This window comes from Pezoporus occidentalis, unplaced genomic scaffold, assembly GCF_034315485.1.
Source record: "Pezoporus occidentalis ecotype Australia unplaced genomic scaffold, CSIRO_AGI_Poc_V1 ctg104, whole genome shotgun sequence".
NCBI lineage: Eukaryota > Metazoa > Chordata > Aves > Psittaciformes > Psittacidae > Pezoporus > Pezoporus occidentalis.
The window spans coordinates 1,507,197-1,520,815 of NW_026912822.1; the positions used below are offsets into that span (position 1 = coordinate 1,507,197).

The 13,619-nt window shown below is 41.8% G+C and overlaps 1 protein-coding gene across 2 annotated transcripts in view; it reads right to left on the reverse strand.

Annotated features, from left to right (window-relative positions):
• Positions 1-13,619, reverse strand: part of ATP6V1A (ATPase H+ transporting V1 subunit A) — a 30,609-nt gene that overhangs the window by 5,288 nt on the left and 11,702 nt on the right. For both annotated transcript variants that reach the window (XM_062618326.1, XM_062618333.1), the window contains exons 2-13: positions 12,581-12,675; positions 10,827-10,955; positions 9,133-9,347; positions 8,318-8,455; positions 7,661-7,812; positions 6,676-6,838; positions 5,419-5,527; positions 4,494-4,616; positions 4,291-4,405; positions 3,153-3,216; positions 2,198-2,401; positions 218-312 (exon numbers count right to left, since the gene is read on the reverse strand). In XM_062618326.1, coding sequence (XP_062474310.1) covers positions 218-312; positions 2,198-2,401; positions 3,153-3,216; positions 4,291-4,405; positions 4,494-4,616; positions 5,419-5,527; positions 6,676-6,838; positions 7,661-7,812; positions 8,318-8,455; positions 9,133-9,347; positions 10,827-10,955; positions 12,581-12,662 — 1,589 coding nt within the window. In that variant the 5' untranslated portion in view covers positions 12,663-12,675. The remainder of the gene's footprint in view (positions 1-217; positions 313-2,197; positions 2,402-3,152; positions 3,217-4,290; positions 4,406-4,493; positions 4,617-5,418; positions 5,528-6,675; positions 6,839-7,660; positions 7,813-8,317; positions 8,456-9,132; positions 9,348-10,826; positions 10,956-12,580; positions 12,676-13,619) is intronic.

The window sequence follows — 13,619 nt, forward strand, 5'->3', positions numbered from 1 at the left end:
TTAACTGAACAACAGATGAGGGCCTGAGAAACTCAAAGGGTGTGACAGCATTTGGAAAAGGTCTGCATACCTTGGGTAAGACAAAGTGAATACACTGTTCAGTGGCCTACCTAAGCACAGCTCTTCCATTTGCATGCTGAGTGCAATTTCCAAGTACAATGGCTGTCTATGCGGACTACACAAGCCCAAGAGGAGAGAGCAGCCAGTCAGATCTCACCTGTCATAAGGCGTATAACCGTTCTGTTGCAAGAAGTCATCTTTTATCAGCTTGGCAACCTCCAAGGTAATTTTATCTGTTTCTGCCAAGGAAGCCTAGAAAAATAAGGCACACTGTTAGTTTAGTACTCCATTCCATGAGGACATGGTACGTCCTGGCCAAGAACCGGTATCTTTCAGTACTTGTTCTCTTCCCACCCTCTTAAGATGGCTTTCAGCAGAATTCTATCTTTGGGGTATTTCTCACTCCCTGCTCTAGTCCAGCCAATTTCATTGGTTGCCAAACTAAGATGGGCCAAACAGTCACCAAGTATATCTGATGATAAACAACAGAAAGGAAGTTTCCTTTAATATAATGGGAAAGCCACCAGACAGAAAACACATGGCTTTGCTACAAGGTACGTTGAACCATCACCTTCCTACATAAAGAAATCAATTCATTTTTACCTTCCTGAATCCTAATGTCCATGGAAGAAAAACTAGATCTCACTAAGTAATCTTAAGGATTTGATACTAGCCTCCACAGCCACCAATGGGGTTTCCCTGTCTGGCATTCAAGAAGAGCAAAAGAGTTCATGACAATGCCTGTCATACTTCATGGGACAGCCACAGCCCTGGTGCACACTGCTGCTGTTGGCACCACAGGTCACTCCTCTACCTTCACTGTCCTTTTGCTAAAGGGGGCAAATTGAGTTTCGAGTACCTCAAGGCTTGCCTTCTGCACAGCAAGTCTGGACCTTCTTTCACAAGAAGACTAACAGAAATCAGAGCTAATAAGAAAAAAAAGTATCTGATTGTTTCTCCACAATTTCCCCTTTCTAAAGGTTTGTTGCACTTTTTGGCCAAGCCCAGGCTTCAGCTGTTAAAGGTGCCATCTTTGAGAATAAGATCACCAGTTCCAGTACTTCTATCATGGGAATAATGCCTTGTTGCAGACACTGGCTTATCAATATCCCCTCCCCACCAAGGAACCGATTCTACCCTGCTCTGTAAACTAGTCTTTTAGAACATGGTTTTGTAAATAGAAAAGTGCAGAAGACTCCAAGATCACATCTCCTTTTCTTCAAAGGCACATCTAGAGAACTCTGCCAAGCAAGAGGTAGTGAAGGCCTCATCTTGGTTGGGCTGCATCATCAGTGAATAGAGAGAAAACTCCCTCCAAATAACAGTAATTAATACAAAATCCCACACAGTACTACGAGCCTGTAAATCAGCACAGTTCACCCAAACCTCAGGGGATTAAGTTACTGTCAAGTATGTATTGGGCACCTGTCAGTAACTGTTTATAGTGCTAAGCTGAAACACAAGTTTCCACTAGGTCCCTTTTTTGAGGGTTCTCAAGGGAAATACTCCTATCCAAGTTCAGCTTTCTCTCCAAAATAGTGAAGCAAATGAAGGAAATTAAAGAATGCCAGTAAAGTGGAGCCATATGTCCTGTCACAAGTTTCCAGAGAAACTAGGGAATCACCAAGTCTCGGAAAAAGCAGGCACTGCTTCTGTTTCTTACAGGCCAGCTTGTAAATGCCAGCACCTCTGTTCTGCAGCTGGCAACACGGCTTCTAATAAACTGTAACCTTTCAGATGACTTCAACAGTCAAGATCAGTTTGTGCCATTTCTCTTGCAAAAATTACTTACTACTGTTAAGTTACAGTAATGGATGTTTCAGCAGAACAGGAGCATTAAAGCAAGAAGCTTCTTAACTCCAGCATTAGATGCTCTGCCAACTAATTTATATGAGAAAAGTAGCATCAAGCCAAGGTTCATCCAAAAAACTCTTTTGTTGTTAGAAGTCAAAAAAGAAGAAAGTTGGAACACAGTTAGGGGCAGGAGAGTCTGACATCTCCCAGTGGCCATCTGCCTTTTTTGCAAAATGCAATAACCATCAAATCTGATCTAAGACACGATCTAAAGCCTGTGCTAGTGGTAAGGAAATGAAGGATGGCTCACTGACACCACATTTCCTCAGAGCTGGTTACTCACCTTCCCCACAAGCTGCACAATCTCTGCAAGATCCTCTTCCTCCTGTAGGATCTCTTTGGCTTTTGTCCTGAGAGGGACAAACTCTGTAAAATGCTTGTCGTAGTACTCATCCAGGGCACGCGTGTATTTGCTGTAACTGATCAGCCAGTTGACGGAGGGGAAGTGCTTGCGTTGTGCCAGCTTCTTATCCAAGCCCCAGAAAACCTGGCAGAAGCCAGAAAGACGAACCAGTGTTCCAAATAAAATATGAACCAAACATAACTGAAGGCAATAAGTACAGAAAGCAAGTTTGCACAAAAGCAATATGGCAAAGGCTATCATAAATGAAAGCTTCAGAGAGAAAAAGAAAGCCTTCCTTATATTACCTATAGCAGTGACTTTCAAACACACTTCTCAAGAAAGGATGTACCTTCTAAACTGAGTTCAGACTTACTCAGCTTAAGACTCCTCTTAAGGAGGAAGAAGTCAGCCAATTACAATGCCAATTCCGGAGTCTAATTAAGTGGGGACCTATAAGATGTAACTCCTTTTCCTTAAGCAGGGCTGCAATCAGCGGCAAGACATTAATCTCCCAGTCATCTGATCTGAGGACTTTTCTGTGGTTTCAATGCACCTATTAAGAGTGATTCACCTTCCATCTCGGCCAACAGCAGCCACATTTGAAGTGCAGCTCAGTGGGCAGCAATCAGGAAGCATAGACAGTCCTGAGCAGTTGGCACTGGGATGAATTGCTGCCTTCACTTCCTCTTCCAAAGTGATCTCAAACACGTCAGTTCAGAGACCATCTTGCAAGGTCACCTTTTACACTGTTAGAACATTTTGCAAAGCACCCTAACAAAGCTGCCTGTGTCAAACCAAAGCTTCCACACCCCTGCCACTGGCACAAATGCACTGAAGCACGATCATTTTGGGATCAACGAAGTGGATGGAAGAGCTGAAACATTGTGGGACATACCTGAACAATGCCCAGTGTAGCAGATGTGACAGGATCAGAGAAGTCACCACCTGGGGGAGACACGCTGAGCAGGAAGAGATAAGGAAGAATCAGAGTTGCTTTCACAGTTTAAACTGAAGTACCGAACATGAGGCTGCACAGCTGAGTTATTACAGAAAACACAAAAGCCAACGTGATCTCAAGGAACAGATCACAATCTTCCACTGCAGAAAGTGTTTGATGCATACCCACACGGGTGTTGCATCAAATAGACCAGGAAATACAGCTGTATCAGTAACTCAGTGACAGTATCAAGGTATGATTTCAGTCGCCTTAGCTCCAGGAATTAACTACAGCTTGGATTATCAAACCTAACTCTATCGGAACAGATTCAGCAAGTGTGCTGAGAGAACACTGTGAAACACAGTGTAATGATTATGCTACAGAAAACTATACCCCAATTTGAAATTATTTGAGATATTCACCTATACAATAACCACTTAAATTTCATTTGGGCTTGACACCTTAATATATGCCTCAGAGAGAAAATACTTAACATCTGACTCAAAAGCACAATTCATTTGTGTATGGATGTTGTAGGCAGCAGAACTAAGCAGAGCAAAAAATGGACTCCAGATGTTCTTACAGATGCTGAAGCATCTCCTCAAAACATGTGGTGGAAAGTTCACTTGCCCACAGTATGATATACCTATATGTCACCTATAACAATGTCTGGGGACCACATGCCCATGGCAGCTTAAGATGTGCTGCTCTATGTAATACTACTCTATTTAAGCAAGAGAATCTCTTCCTGCTCTAATTGCCCCTTCTTTCCTGCTCTGAGCATGGTTTGACATACTTTTCAGTGACAGCTCTAATGACATTCTTCCCTGAGCCATTTGCTCCAGCTGCTGCAAGTGACTGCAAGTCTGCACCTCACAGAACTACCTGTCCACATTCATTCTTTCTGCCCCCACACATCATTTAGCAGCAGCTCTGGGGGAACAGAGACTAAATATCTACCTACTCAACCATGTATTTTTAGTCCTGCAGCTGCACAGAGCAATGACTTTTTTTATCTGAAAAATAGGTACTTTGAGATACAAAAACACAGAGGAAGAGCTGCACCCAACACAAAGCAAAGTGATGCAACACTCACGCTCCAACAATGCTGACACTGCCTTCCCTTTCAGGATTCCCCAGACACTTCACTCTGCCAGCTCGCTCATAGAAAGAGGCTAGACGGGCACCAAGGTAGGCTGGATAACCACTGTCTGCAAACAGCAACACACAGAAATGGAGTCAAAGGCTCAGAGTTTAAAGGATGCTTTTACAAGACTAGGCTGAGGAAAGACTACTCACCAGCTGGCATTTCAGCCAGTCGCCCGGAGATCTCTCGGAGGGCCTCAGCCCATCGGGAAGTGGAGTCTGCCATCATACTGACATGGTAGCCCATGTCCCGGAAATACTCAGACAGGGTGATTCCTAGAACAAAGACAACAGCGTGATCAGCATAAGGCTCCGGAAGGAATTCTACGCCTTTGTGTTGTCACCAAGATGCAAATAAGCCAAATTATATCCAAGTTCACATCTGGATGGAAACAGACACTGGAAATTAATTCTTTCTTCCCACTAGATCATGTCCTTGCTGTTTTTTATTATTTCTTCTCACTCTTCCCATTTTCCCTTATGAACCACTCTGGCTCATCTTACATTCCCGTGTATCTCTTTGAAGCGACATGGCAATGTCACTGATGTTACTCCTTGCATCACTGAAACCATGAACAAAGCCTCTTCTTATTGTAAAATGTCTTCTTCCCTTTCAAACTACCAGAATACAACAGTGAGAAAAGGTCATGTTTTATCTTAATGATCTGACAAGTTTTCATAACCAAGAACTTAAAAGAGCACTATGAGAGGTTGCAAAGGAAAGCAGACTAACCTGCCAACTCAGAGACTCCTAATCCTGCCCAGTAAGTGGCTGTACTTGTCAGCAAAACACTAGTCATAAACAAAAGCTTGCATAATTAAAACATGGAGACAAACCTACATGAGAGCTTGTGCAGTACATTCACCTTATAAGCAAAATCTACTCAATATTCAGAAATTATAAGTATATACCAAATTCAATTAAGATACTAGGACTTCATGCAGGCAAGGTCCAAAAGGGTTGACTTCTGAAACTAAGCAAGTTTTCTTGGTGCTGACCATCTCAGGAACTGGAAACGCTCCAGCATTATGGCTTGGCTCTATACACACAGCTTTTTCAGCCTCCTGTAAACCTTACCAGTATAGATAGAGGCTTCTCTGGCAGCCACAGGCATGTTGGAGGTATTTGCTACCAGAGCTGTTCGTTTCATGATGCTTTCTACTTTGCCATCAACTTCCATTGTTAGCTAAAATGCAAGAAAAGAAAAAAAAGGTAATGGTAGCAAAGTGTTTGTTGTTGTTTTGTGGGGTGCCTTGTTTTCACAGTATTACTCCCTTTAAATCAGGATCCTCTCCTCACAGCTACTCTACCAAGAGCAGAGACTAGAGGATACTATGCTGGTTTGCCTCCCAGATTGCACACATCTTAATTCTTTAATGCACTGCCTCATTGCATCTTCTGCAACTGGCAAATCTCTATTGATCCCATCCAAATGAGTAATGATAAACCCACTGCATCAGGAAGTACATTATCCTCTCTCAGCTTACTAGGCTGGAAGAGCCAAAAAGTTGTATCCTACACCTGTATCCTAAGACCGTTAGGAATCAGGCTAAGACCGTTAGGCTTTTTTTCCCCACCTAAAATGATCCAAGTTTGCCTTTGACAACTGGACATTAAACCACATATATAAGCCCAGCGAAACCTTACGAACACCTGAACAGAATGCATATCATGACATTTGTATAGAATTCCACTTATGAATACACTGGCATTTCCCTTTTTTCATGGCCACCTCATCTTGACTTTCCCATCTTGTAACTAACCAACACATCCAAGCCCTTTACCCCTTATTTCTGACAATGGAGTTTTCCTAACGGTTCAGACTATGGCTTCTTTCCTGTATTTTACAGAAGAACATGCCACAACTAATTCACTAACATGTAACAGGTAGAAGGATTAGTAAACCCACTGATTTTTTTGTTGTTTAACCAGGCATTTTCTACTTCCTTCAGAAGGCATTCCAAAGCCTCACGTCACACTATTATCTAGCAACTGTATCGCCACCCTGCACCCTTTAAATACAGATGCCACATTTGCTATTTATGGTTAAGTTAGAGATGTTACCGGCAAAAGATAAGGTGCTTGTAACTGTGTTTGTCTTGGCTTTATTTTAAAACAAGTTAGAAGGTACACCCAAAAACTAGTCCAGAGTTGTACTGAGGGGCCACTGAAATAATTCCTGAATGAGTCAAAAGAGATTTTTGCTACTACAGCCAGAACTTACAGCAAGGAGGCAAGAAGGTCGTTTTGAGTCACTCTGCCGATATAGTATGTTATTCAGTTACAATACCAGTACAAAAGCAAGTTTAGTCTCCATGAATTCTCCATACTAACCTCAGGGAAATCTCTCAGTACTTCAGACATCTCATTTCCTCGTTCTCCACAGCCTACATAAATGATGACATCACTGTTGGAGTATTTTGAGAGAGACTGAGAGATCACAGTCTTCCCACAACCAAATGCTCCTGGAATCGCTGTTGTGCCCCCTTGTACACACCTGAGTAAAGAAAAAGGACTCTGATTTGCAAGAAACAAAAACTCAGCTCTCTCCTATCTTAAAATACGTTTTCCAATAAACTCATAATTGAAAGCAGAACGACAGGAGCCATATTCAGTGTGCTGGGTTAGAAACACAGAGGTATTTCACTAAACCAAAAGACTAAGGTTATAAACTATCCTTTCCTTCTCCTGCCCTTGAAGTACATGAGTTATGCTGGTAAAACAGCTAGACCTTCAGACTTGAAACATAGCAGTTTTCACAGCTGGAAGCACGGACAGAATGCAAACGCTAAGAAAGGAACAACTGCACTTAGCTGTAACAATAAGCAGCACAATAGTTTAGGACCAAAATTACTGAATTCAGTGTCTTCGAAGGTAGCTGCTTAAATAAGCATTTTGCGCTACAGCTACATGCAACAGTTTCTATAAGTGGTGACCCCATAATCACTGCGAACTGTGCATCCTCAAGACCATGGAAAGCAATCCTACCGATGTGTTCAAACGGAGGTATCAAGCTTGAAAGTTGTAGCCTTTCTGTAGGCTTGGCACGATTATGTTAAGTTTATGCTTGTCCATTCTTTTCTAGATTAATGCACTAGAACTATCTTGTTAAACTTATCCTCCTTTTTCCACTACTAGGATCTCCTGCCAAATACAGAAATACGATGAATTCAGCTAAATATTTTTTTAAGATCATGCTGTGAACACACAGTGAAATCTTCGGGTCTGTTTGCCCAGAAAAAATTAAGGCCTCTTGCCTCTGATTCCCTCCAAAAAAAAGAGATTTCTTACATGCTAGAAAAGAAGAAGTAGTACTTACGGGAAGAGGGCATCCAGGACCCGCTGGCCAGTTAATAAAGGATGATTGGCTGGTAACTTCTCAGTAACAGGACGGACTTGACGTACAGGCCAGACCTGGACCATAGTGAACTTCTCCTTCACACCTTCAAACTCCAGCTCTAAGACAACATCCTAACAGACAGCACCAGACATCTGAAGTAAGCAAACAGCTGCACTGGACCAACATGCAAATTCTTGTCTCAACTACCCTGCACAGCTAGGTGTTTGACACCACCACCAACTTCTCCGAACTTCATCCGAGGTGAAAAGAGGATGATAGCTCTTTCCCATATCGTATTTACAATGCTATTGAGGGAAAAAGACATGCAAGGCAAAGCGTCACCTAAAAACATGCTTCTGAAGAGCAACTGAATTTTACATATTCATAAGATAGCGCAGATCCCCACAGGCCAGAAAATGTGGCATACTCAAGTGCCATTGGGAAGCCATACATAGAATATAATTGCACAAGATATTCATGTAATCCCTGCAGTTAGGTCAGCAGAGGTGAGCATTAACTCAAGACACTTTGTTGCATGAAACACTTTTTAGTTGTCATCATGCAGAACAGAAAGAATACATCAACCCTATGAGAGAGACATGGAATATATCAGCAACTGCTGTTTCGGAGACTTACTGAAGTGTCATAGTTTCCTGGCGGAGCAATGTATGTAACTGTACCCCTGTTCCGTGGGGGCAGCATGATTTTGTGCTTGATAAGGGAGTTTTCATTCACAATACCATAAATATCTCCACCAGTGATGTGGCTGCCAACCTGGAATCAGAAGAGGTGTATTAGTCATAAGCAAGAACTCCAGCTTTAAAAAAGAACCTTAACCTTAATAAAGTAACTATAGCTATTAAGTCTACCACTGTGATTACTCCCTTTGTAAATGCATTGTTAGAGCACAGTAACCCATTTGCATACATCATTACATTAACAGAACATTGCTAGCAACACTATCTGGGTTGAGGTGCCTTTCAAGGCTCAGACAGTAGCAATTACTGACTGATGCAAGGAATCTTCCTTGTTTCTTATACACCTCTAAGCCTAATGTGTTAAGTAGAGAAAGAATAGCATATTCTACCCTGTAGGCTTGGAAAAAAAAGATGCCACCAAGGGCTAAAGCCATGACTCTTTCCAGCTCTAAGGCTACCTTCATTTGCAAGATGTGTTCCACAGTCATTCCTTTTATTTAGTGCAATTCCATGAGCTTCTTTACAGTTTTGCAAACATATTAAAACTTTATAAGTTTCTCAGATGCAGCAGCAACACTCTGTAAGTCACACAGAGTAAGTTTTGGTGGTCCCCATCCAGGCTCATACATCACTACCACCTCCCAACACAAGCTGCATAAACCATAGCTCCCAGCAGTCCCAGCCCTGGCACTCTGCTCCAGCCCTAACTCTGGGGGTAGAGAAGCAAAGGGGGGAAGGCTTGTGAGAACCTACCCGCAGATTCTTTGAAGGTGTGAATTCCCATTTGATATCTCGGCTCAAAGCTGACACGTTGACACCTCTAGGGATATAGATACTTTTGGTCAGAGTGCTGATGTCTGAGAGAGGCCTCTGGATACCATCAAAAATAGCTCCCATGATGCCAGGCCCTAGTTCCACTGACAGGGGTTTGCCAGTACGGAGTACAGGATCTCCTACAGAGACACCAGCTAAAGATTTGTTGAGGAAAAGTTCATCCAGAGTAAGGGGAAGAAAGTACCACATTCACAACTTCATCATCTAGAACCTCCTTTCTGACTGTAAGGTCATATTTTTATTACTTTATTAACCATCATCATTTGAGAAGCATGTATGCTTTATACTCAACTCAAGCTGAAATTGCCAAAGCAACAAAGCTGCTCATTCTAGGGGTAAATACTCTGCTTCATGATCATTAGTTCAAGTCAACTGTTTGGATGAGTTTGCTGGAGTGCCAGGCATCAGGATGACAAAACATCAAGCATTTCTTACATCTTCAAACCTAGAAAACAGGTTCGATTGTTAAAGTCAGACAATGTTATGAAATATATAGATTTTTGTTTGTTAGAGAGCACAAATGTTTTGACCTTGAGCCTTCCACAGCCTTTTTGACAGCAGTCTAATTTTAAAGGGAGCTTGTCCAAGACCAGCATTATTTCCTTCCTTTCCATTATTATGTTGTCCAGTCTATGCACTATCTAACTCCGAAGATACACAATGGACTTCTGTGCAAAGGGCCAGCAGCCTGGGAAAGACCCTGCTAGAATACAAAAGAAAACCCCAAAACCCTATGCAAGACTGAAGAGATTAAATGCAAGCTGACTTCAGAGAGCCCTATGGCAGACTCCTCCCATGAGGAACTTAAGAGTAAACTATATTCAAACTTGCTTCATGTACTATTGGAAGGTTACTAGGTATTACAATGGTGATGCCATCTAAAAGGATAAATCATTAGGTACAAAGAGGAGCTAGTCACCAGTTTACCATCCAACTCCTCAGAATGAAACTTTGGGAGCCAACACAGGTTTTACCCCTAGCCTCTACAGATAGAGCCAACTCTTTAAGTTTAAAAGAATACAAGGAAAAAAAAAAGGTCTGGCTTCAAGTTTTATGACTTCTTTTCTGACATTCTCTCATTTATGTGTAACAGAAAATATATTTTATGTTAACTAGATTTTAGGATACATACTGTGTTCTAGCTGGACCAAGATTCTGTAAGCACACTGCAGAAGCAAAAATGTAACCTATTATGTCTGGCAAAGTACTCTGCCCAGAAGGCAGCAACCTGCCCTCTTACACAAGCATAGCTTTCAAAAGCAAAGAAAATAAATGCAACAAATACTGCTTGTTAGTTTTGTCATTTATAGCTGACGTTTGTGAGACAACTTCCTTAAGAATGAGCTCTACTATTTAAACTAAAATTAACTTAAACTCTAAAGCACACATTATTTGATATCCACTTGAAATCTCCTCAGCACACAGACAGGCAAGACAAGATTTACCTCACAGCCATCAGCATTTACCAAGAATGTGCAGAACAGATGTCCTGCTGGCACTGGAAGTACCCAGTGCTGGTCCCCCTCAGTTCTGGTCACCGTCTTCACCCTCATCACTCCAGTGCTCTGGACTAAGTAGTCTGGCAGGCCCAGAGGGATCAGTGGAAAGGATACATGTTTCTTCATACACCTGAACAGTTGCCAAATCACCTTCCAGCCGGATGATCTCTCCCACCAGTTCACTGTGGCCTACTCGTACCAGTTCGTACATAGCAGCGCCTGCCATGTTGCACGCCGTGACCACTGGAAACGACACGCATGTAGGTGAGTCTTTTTCTTATAGCTCAGGAAATTTACCCATCAAAAGTTAGTAATAACTGCACAGCATAAGTCTGGGATTCAACCGAATCAGAAGTGCATTCTTGATTTCACAAAAGGGGTAACTAGGCTGCCACAAATCCTGACATTTCTAGTTTAAAAGACAAAAGTTTCCTTATACTTTTCACACTGTCCCTTTATGCTCGGTAAGAGGACACTATCAGAATGTAGTAGGTCACAGACAATTCATGCCATCATCTCTTATCTGTCTTGACAGATGGTGAATGTTTAGAGTTTTAGAGACGCAGTGACCCTTGACAGACAAGTTACACAGACACTTCTCCCTTTCAGTGAGCTAGGCCACATTCCCATCTGACCAAATTAAAACATACAGGAAAATGGAAAAAGCCCACCTGATAGTTTCATAAACCTGTGGTTGGGGACTGTAATTTTCAAGTCACTCAAACTCCTGTTTGCCTTGGTAGCATTTGGATGCTCACATAATCTATTTCCATGTGTAGATCAAGCCAAGGTGCCTGCTAAAGGCAATACATACCCTTGTATCTAGAGTGGCAGACACCTACAAAGCTTTAAAGGAAACACTATTTTGCTATTTTATTTTGTAGAAAAGTGGTATGAGGGCACTTAACTTTCAACGGAAGAAGACTGTTTTACAGCATGTTTCGGGCCTTAAAACTGTTTTGGGTTAGATTTCGGCAGGTCACACATGAGGCCTAGCTGCTTTAGGACAAAATTTATTATGTCTTTTATATTGTAATCTCAATCTTCCACACAGGGTTCACATATTTACATAAAAATATATTTCCACTTTTTAGGAAATAAAGCTGTTGGTTTTAAGTAGCACTTCTGCAGTTAAGGAACTGGCAGTTAAAGAACAGGTATTTATTTAGGTAGACATAAGCCAACGATTATTACTCATCAAATAAGCTGCATTAACAAAAATACATGCTATTCTTCTGTTCTCACTTTCCCATCCCTTTCTTTACCTCTTCAAGAGCAGAAAACCTGGTAGAGTCTGCATGTATTCAAAAGCTGTTACCATCAGAGTGTAAAGAAACTATTTAAGCTGATAAAGGAGGAGGAGTCCTCCTCCTTCTCCCAGTCTTACTACCACCACACTGTGCTACGCTCCCTGACCCTTACAGCTCCTCACTGAGCTCCTCCAACCTATGGTGCAGTAACACAGAACAGCCTGACACTGGGAAGGGACTGAGTATTCCAGAGATCATAGGGTCAAACTTCATTTCAGTGAGACTGGACTATGCATCTCTCACCCTTTTAGAGAAGCACTGGGCCTGCAGATTTCTGACCAAGTGGCTTTCTCTCATACAGAAAGCTTACTACCTTTGATATTATTATCATCATTATTAAACCTGATTCTGCTCATTACATCTTTAAATAAGATGAATTAGCAGTAATATCCTGTTAGCATATTTCTTAATATTTTATCAGACCAATCAGTGATCCTTTTTAAAAAGCCTGCTCCTCCCCCACCCCAGGAAAGAGGAAAAGCTCTACTATACTTCTCCACTTCCAAGCGAAAAAGATTAACAAGACATTAGATTAAACAGATCCTATGAAATACCCACCAGGTCCTGAGACTCCATGGACATAACCAACAAAAGCCTCTCTTTCCTCATCACGGATTTTGGGTAGCTTGGAAAAGTTCATTTTGTCTCTTCAACTGTAGAGAAGGAAAAAACAAGAGTCAGTCCTGATGAATACACGTTGTAAGTTCCTCCTCTTCCTCCGTCTGTTCTCTCCTTGTTTCTAGTGAGAAAGAATTCCAAACTCACACAACCTCAAGCACCTTAACCACACTGATTTTAAAGCTATAAAAAGTTAAAAGGTAACTTATTTAGGCAAAGAAAAGAACTAACTTCCCCCACTGCAGAACACCAAGAGTGGAACATCACTCCATAATATGCTCCACAAAACACTGCTGAGTGAAATAGCTACACTCCAAAAGTGTCCCAACATTGCTGGACTGTTTCCAACCCCAATAACAGGATATTTAAACAATGGAGAATCTATTCTATCTTCCACATCTCATTTATTCTCCTTCAAAATATGGAGTTTCTATGATCCTGAGCATGAGAATGTTCTGGTGCTGCTTTACTGCCAGGGTCTCTAAAAGCAATATTATAAACATTAATTGTGAAACTTCTTTTTTTGCTATCTTAAGCTGCAGGATCAACAGCGTTCAGAAGAAGAAATACACATTTCCACAAGCACACAAACATGTGAGCTCTCTCTAGATGCCTCACAGTGAGGTATTACACAATCCTTGCTCTCAGTGAAACCCATGGAGCATTACAGGAAAATTGTGCTGAATAATGGCCCAAAACCCCAACTTGAAACAGTTAAAAACCTGACTGCCATCTCTTGCCAGTCACTGTTCAGGGAACAGGAAAAGCTGTTTTAGAAGACCTCCTTCATCCATGTTTGTCTTGTGATCGACAGTTGGGCTGGCCTGCTTCTGGTGCCGATAAGAATAATGGTTTTGCTTTGTCAGCCCTTATCCTGCTTTGTGTTACCTTGGAAACTGATTAGTGTTAGAGAACTGTGAGACCATGTCTACCACCCAGCAGTGGTGAAAGGCACAGTATGGCAGCCCCAGTGTACAAT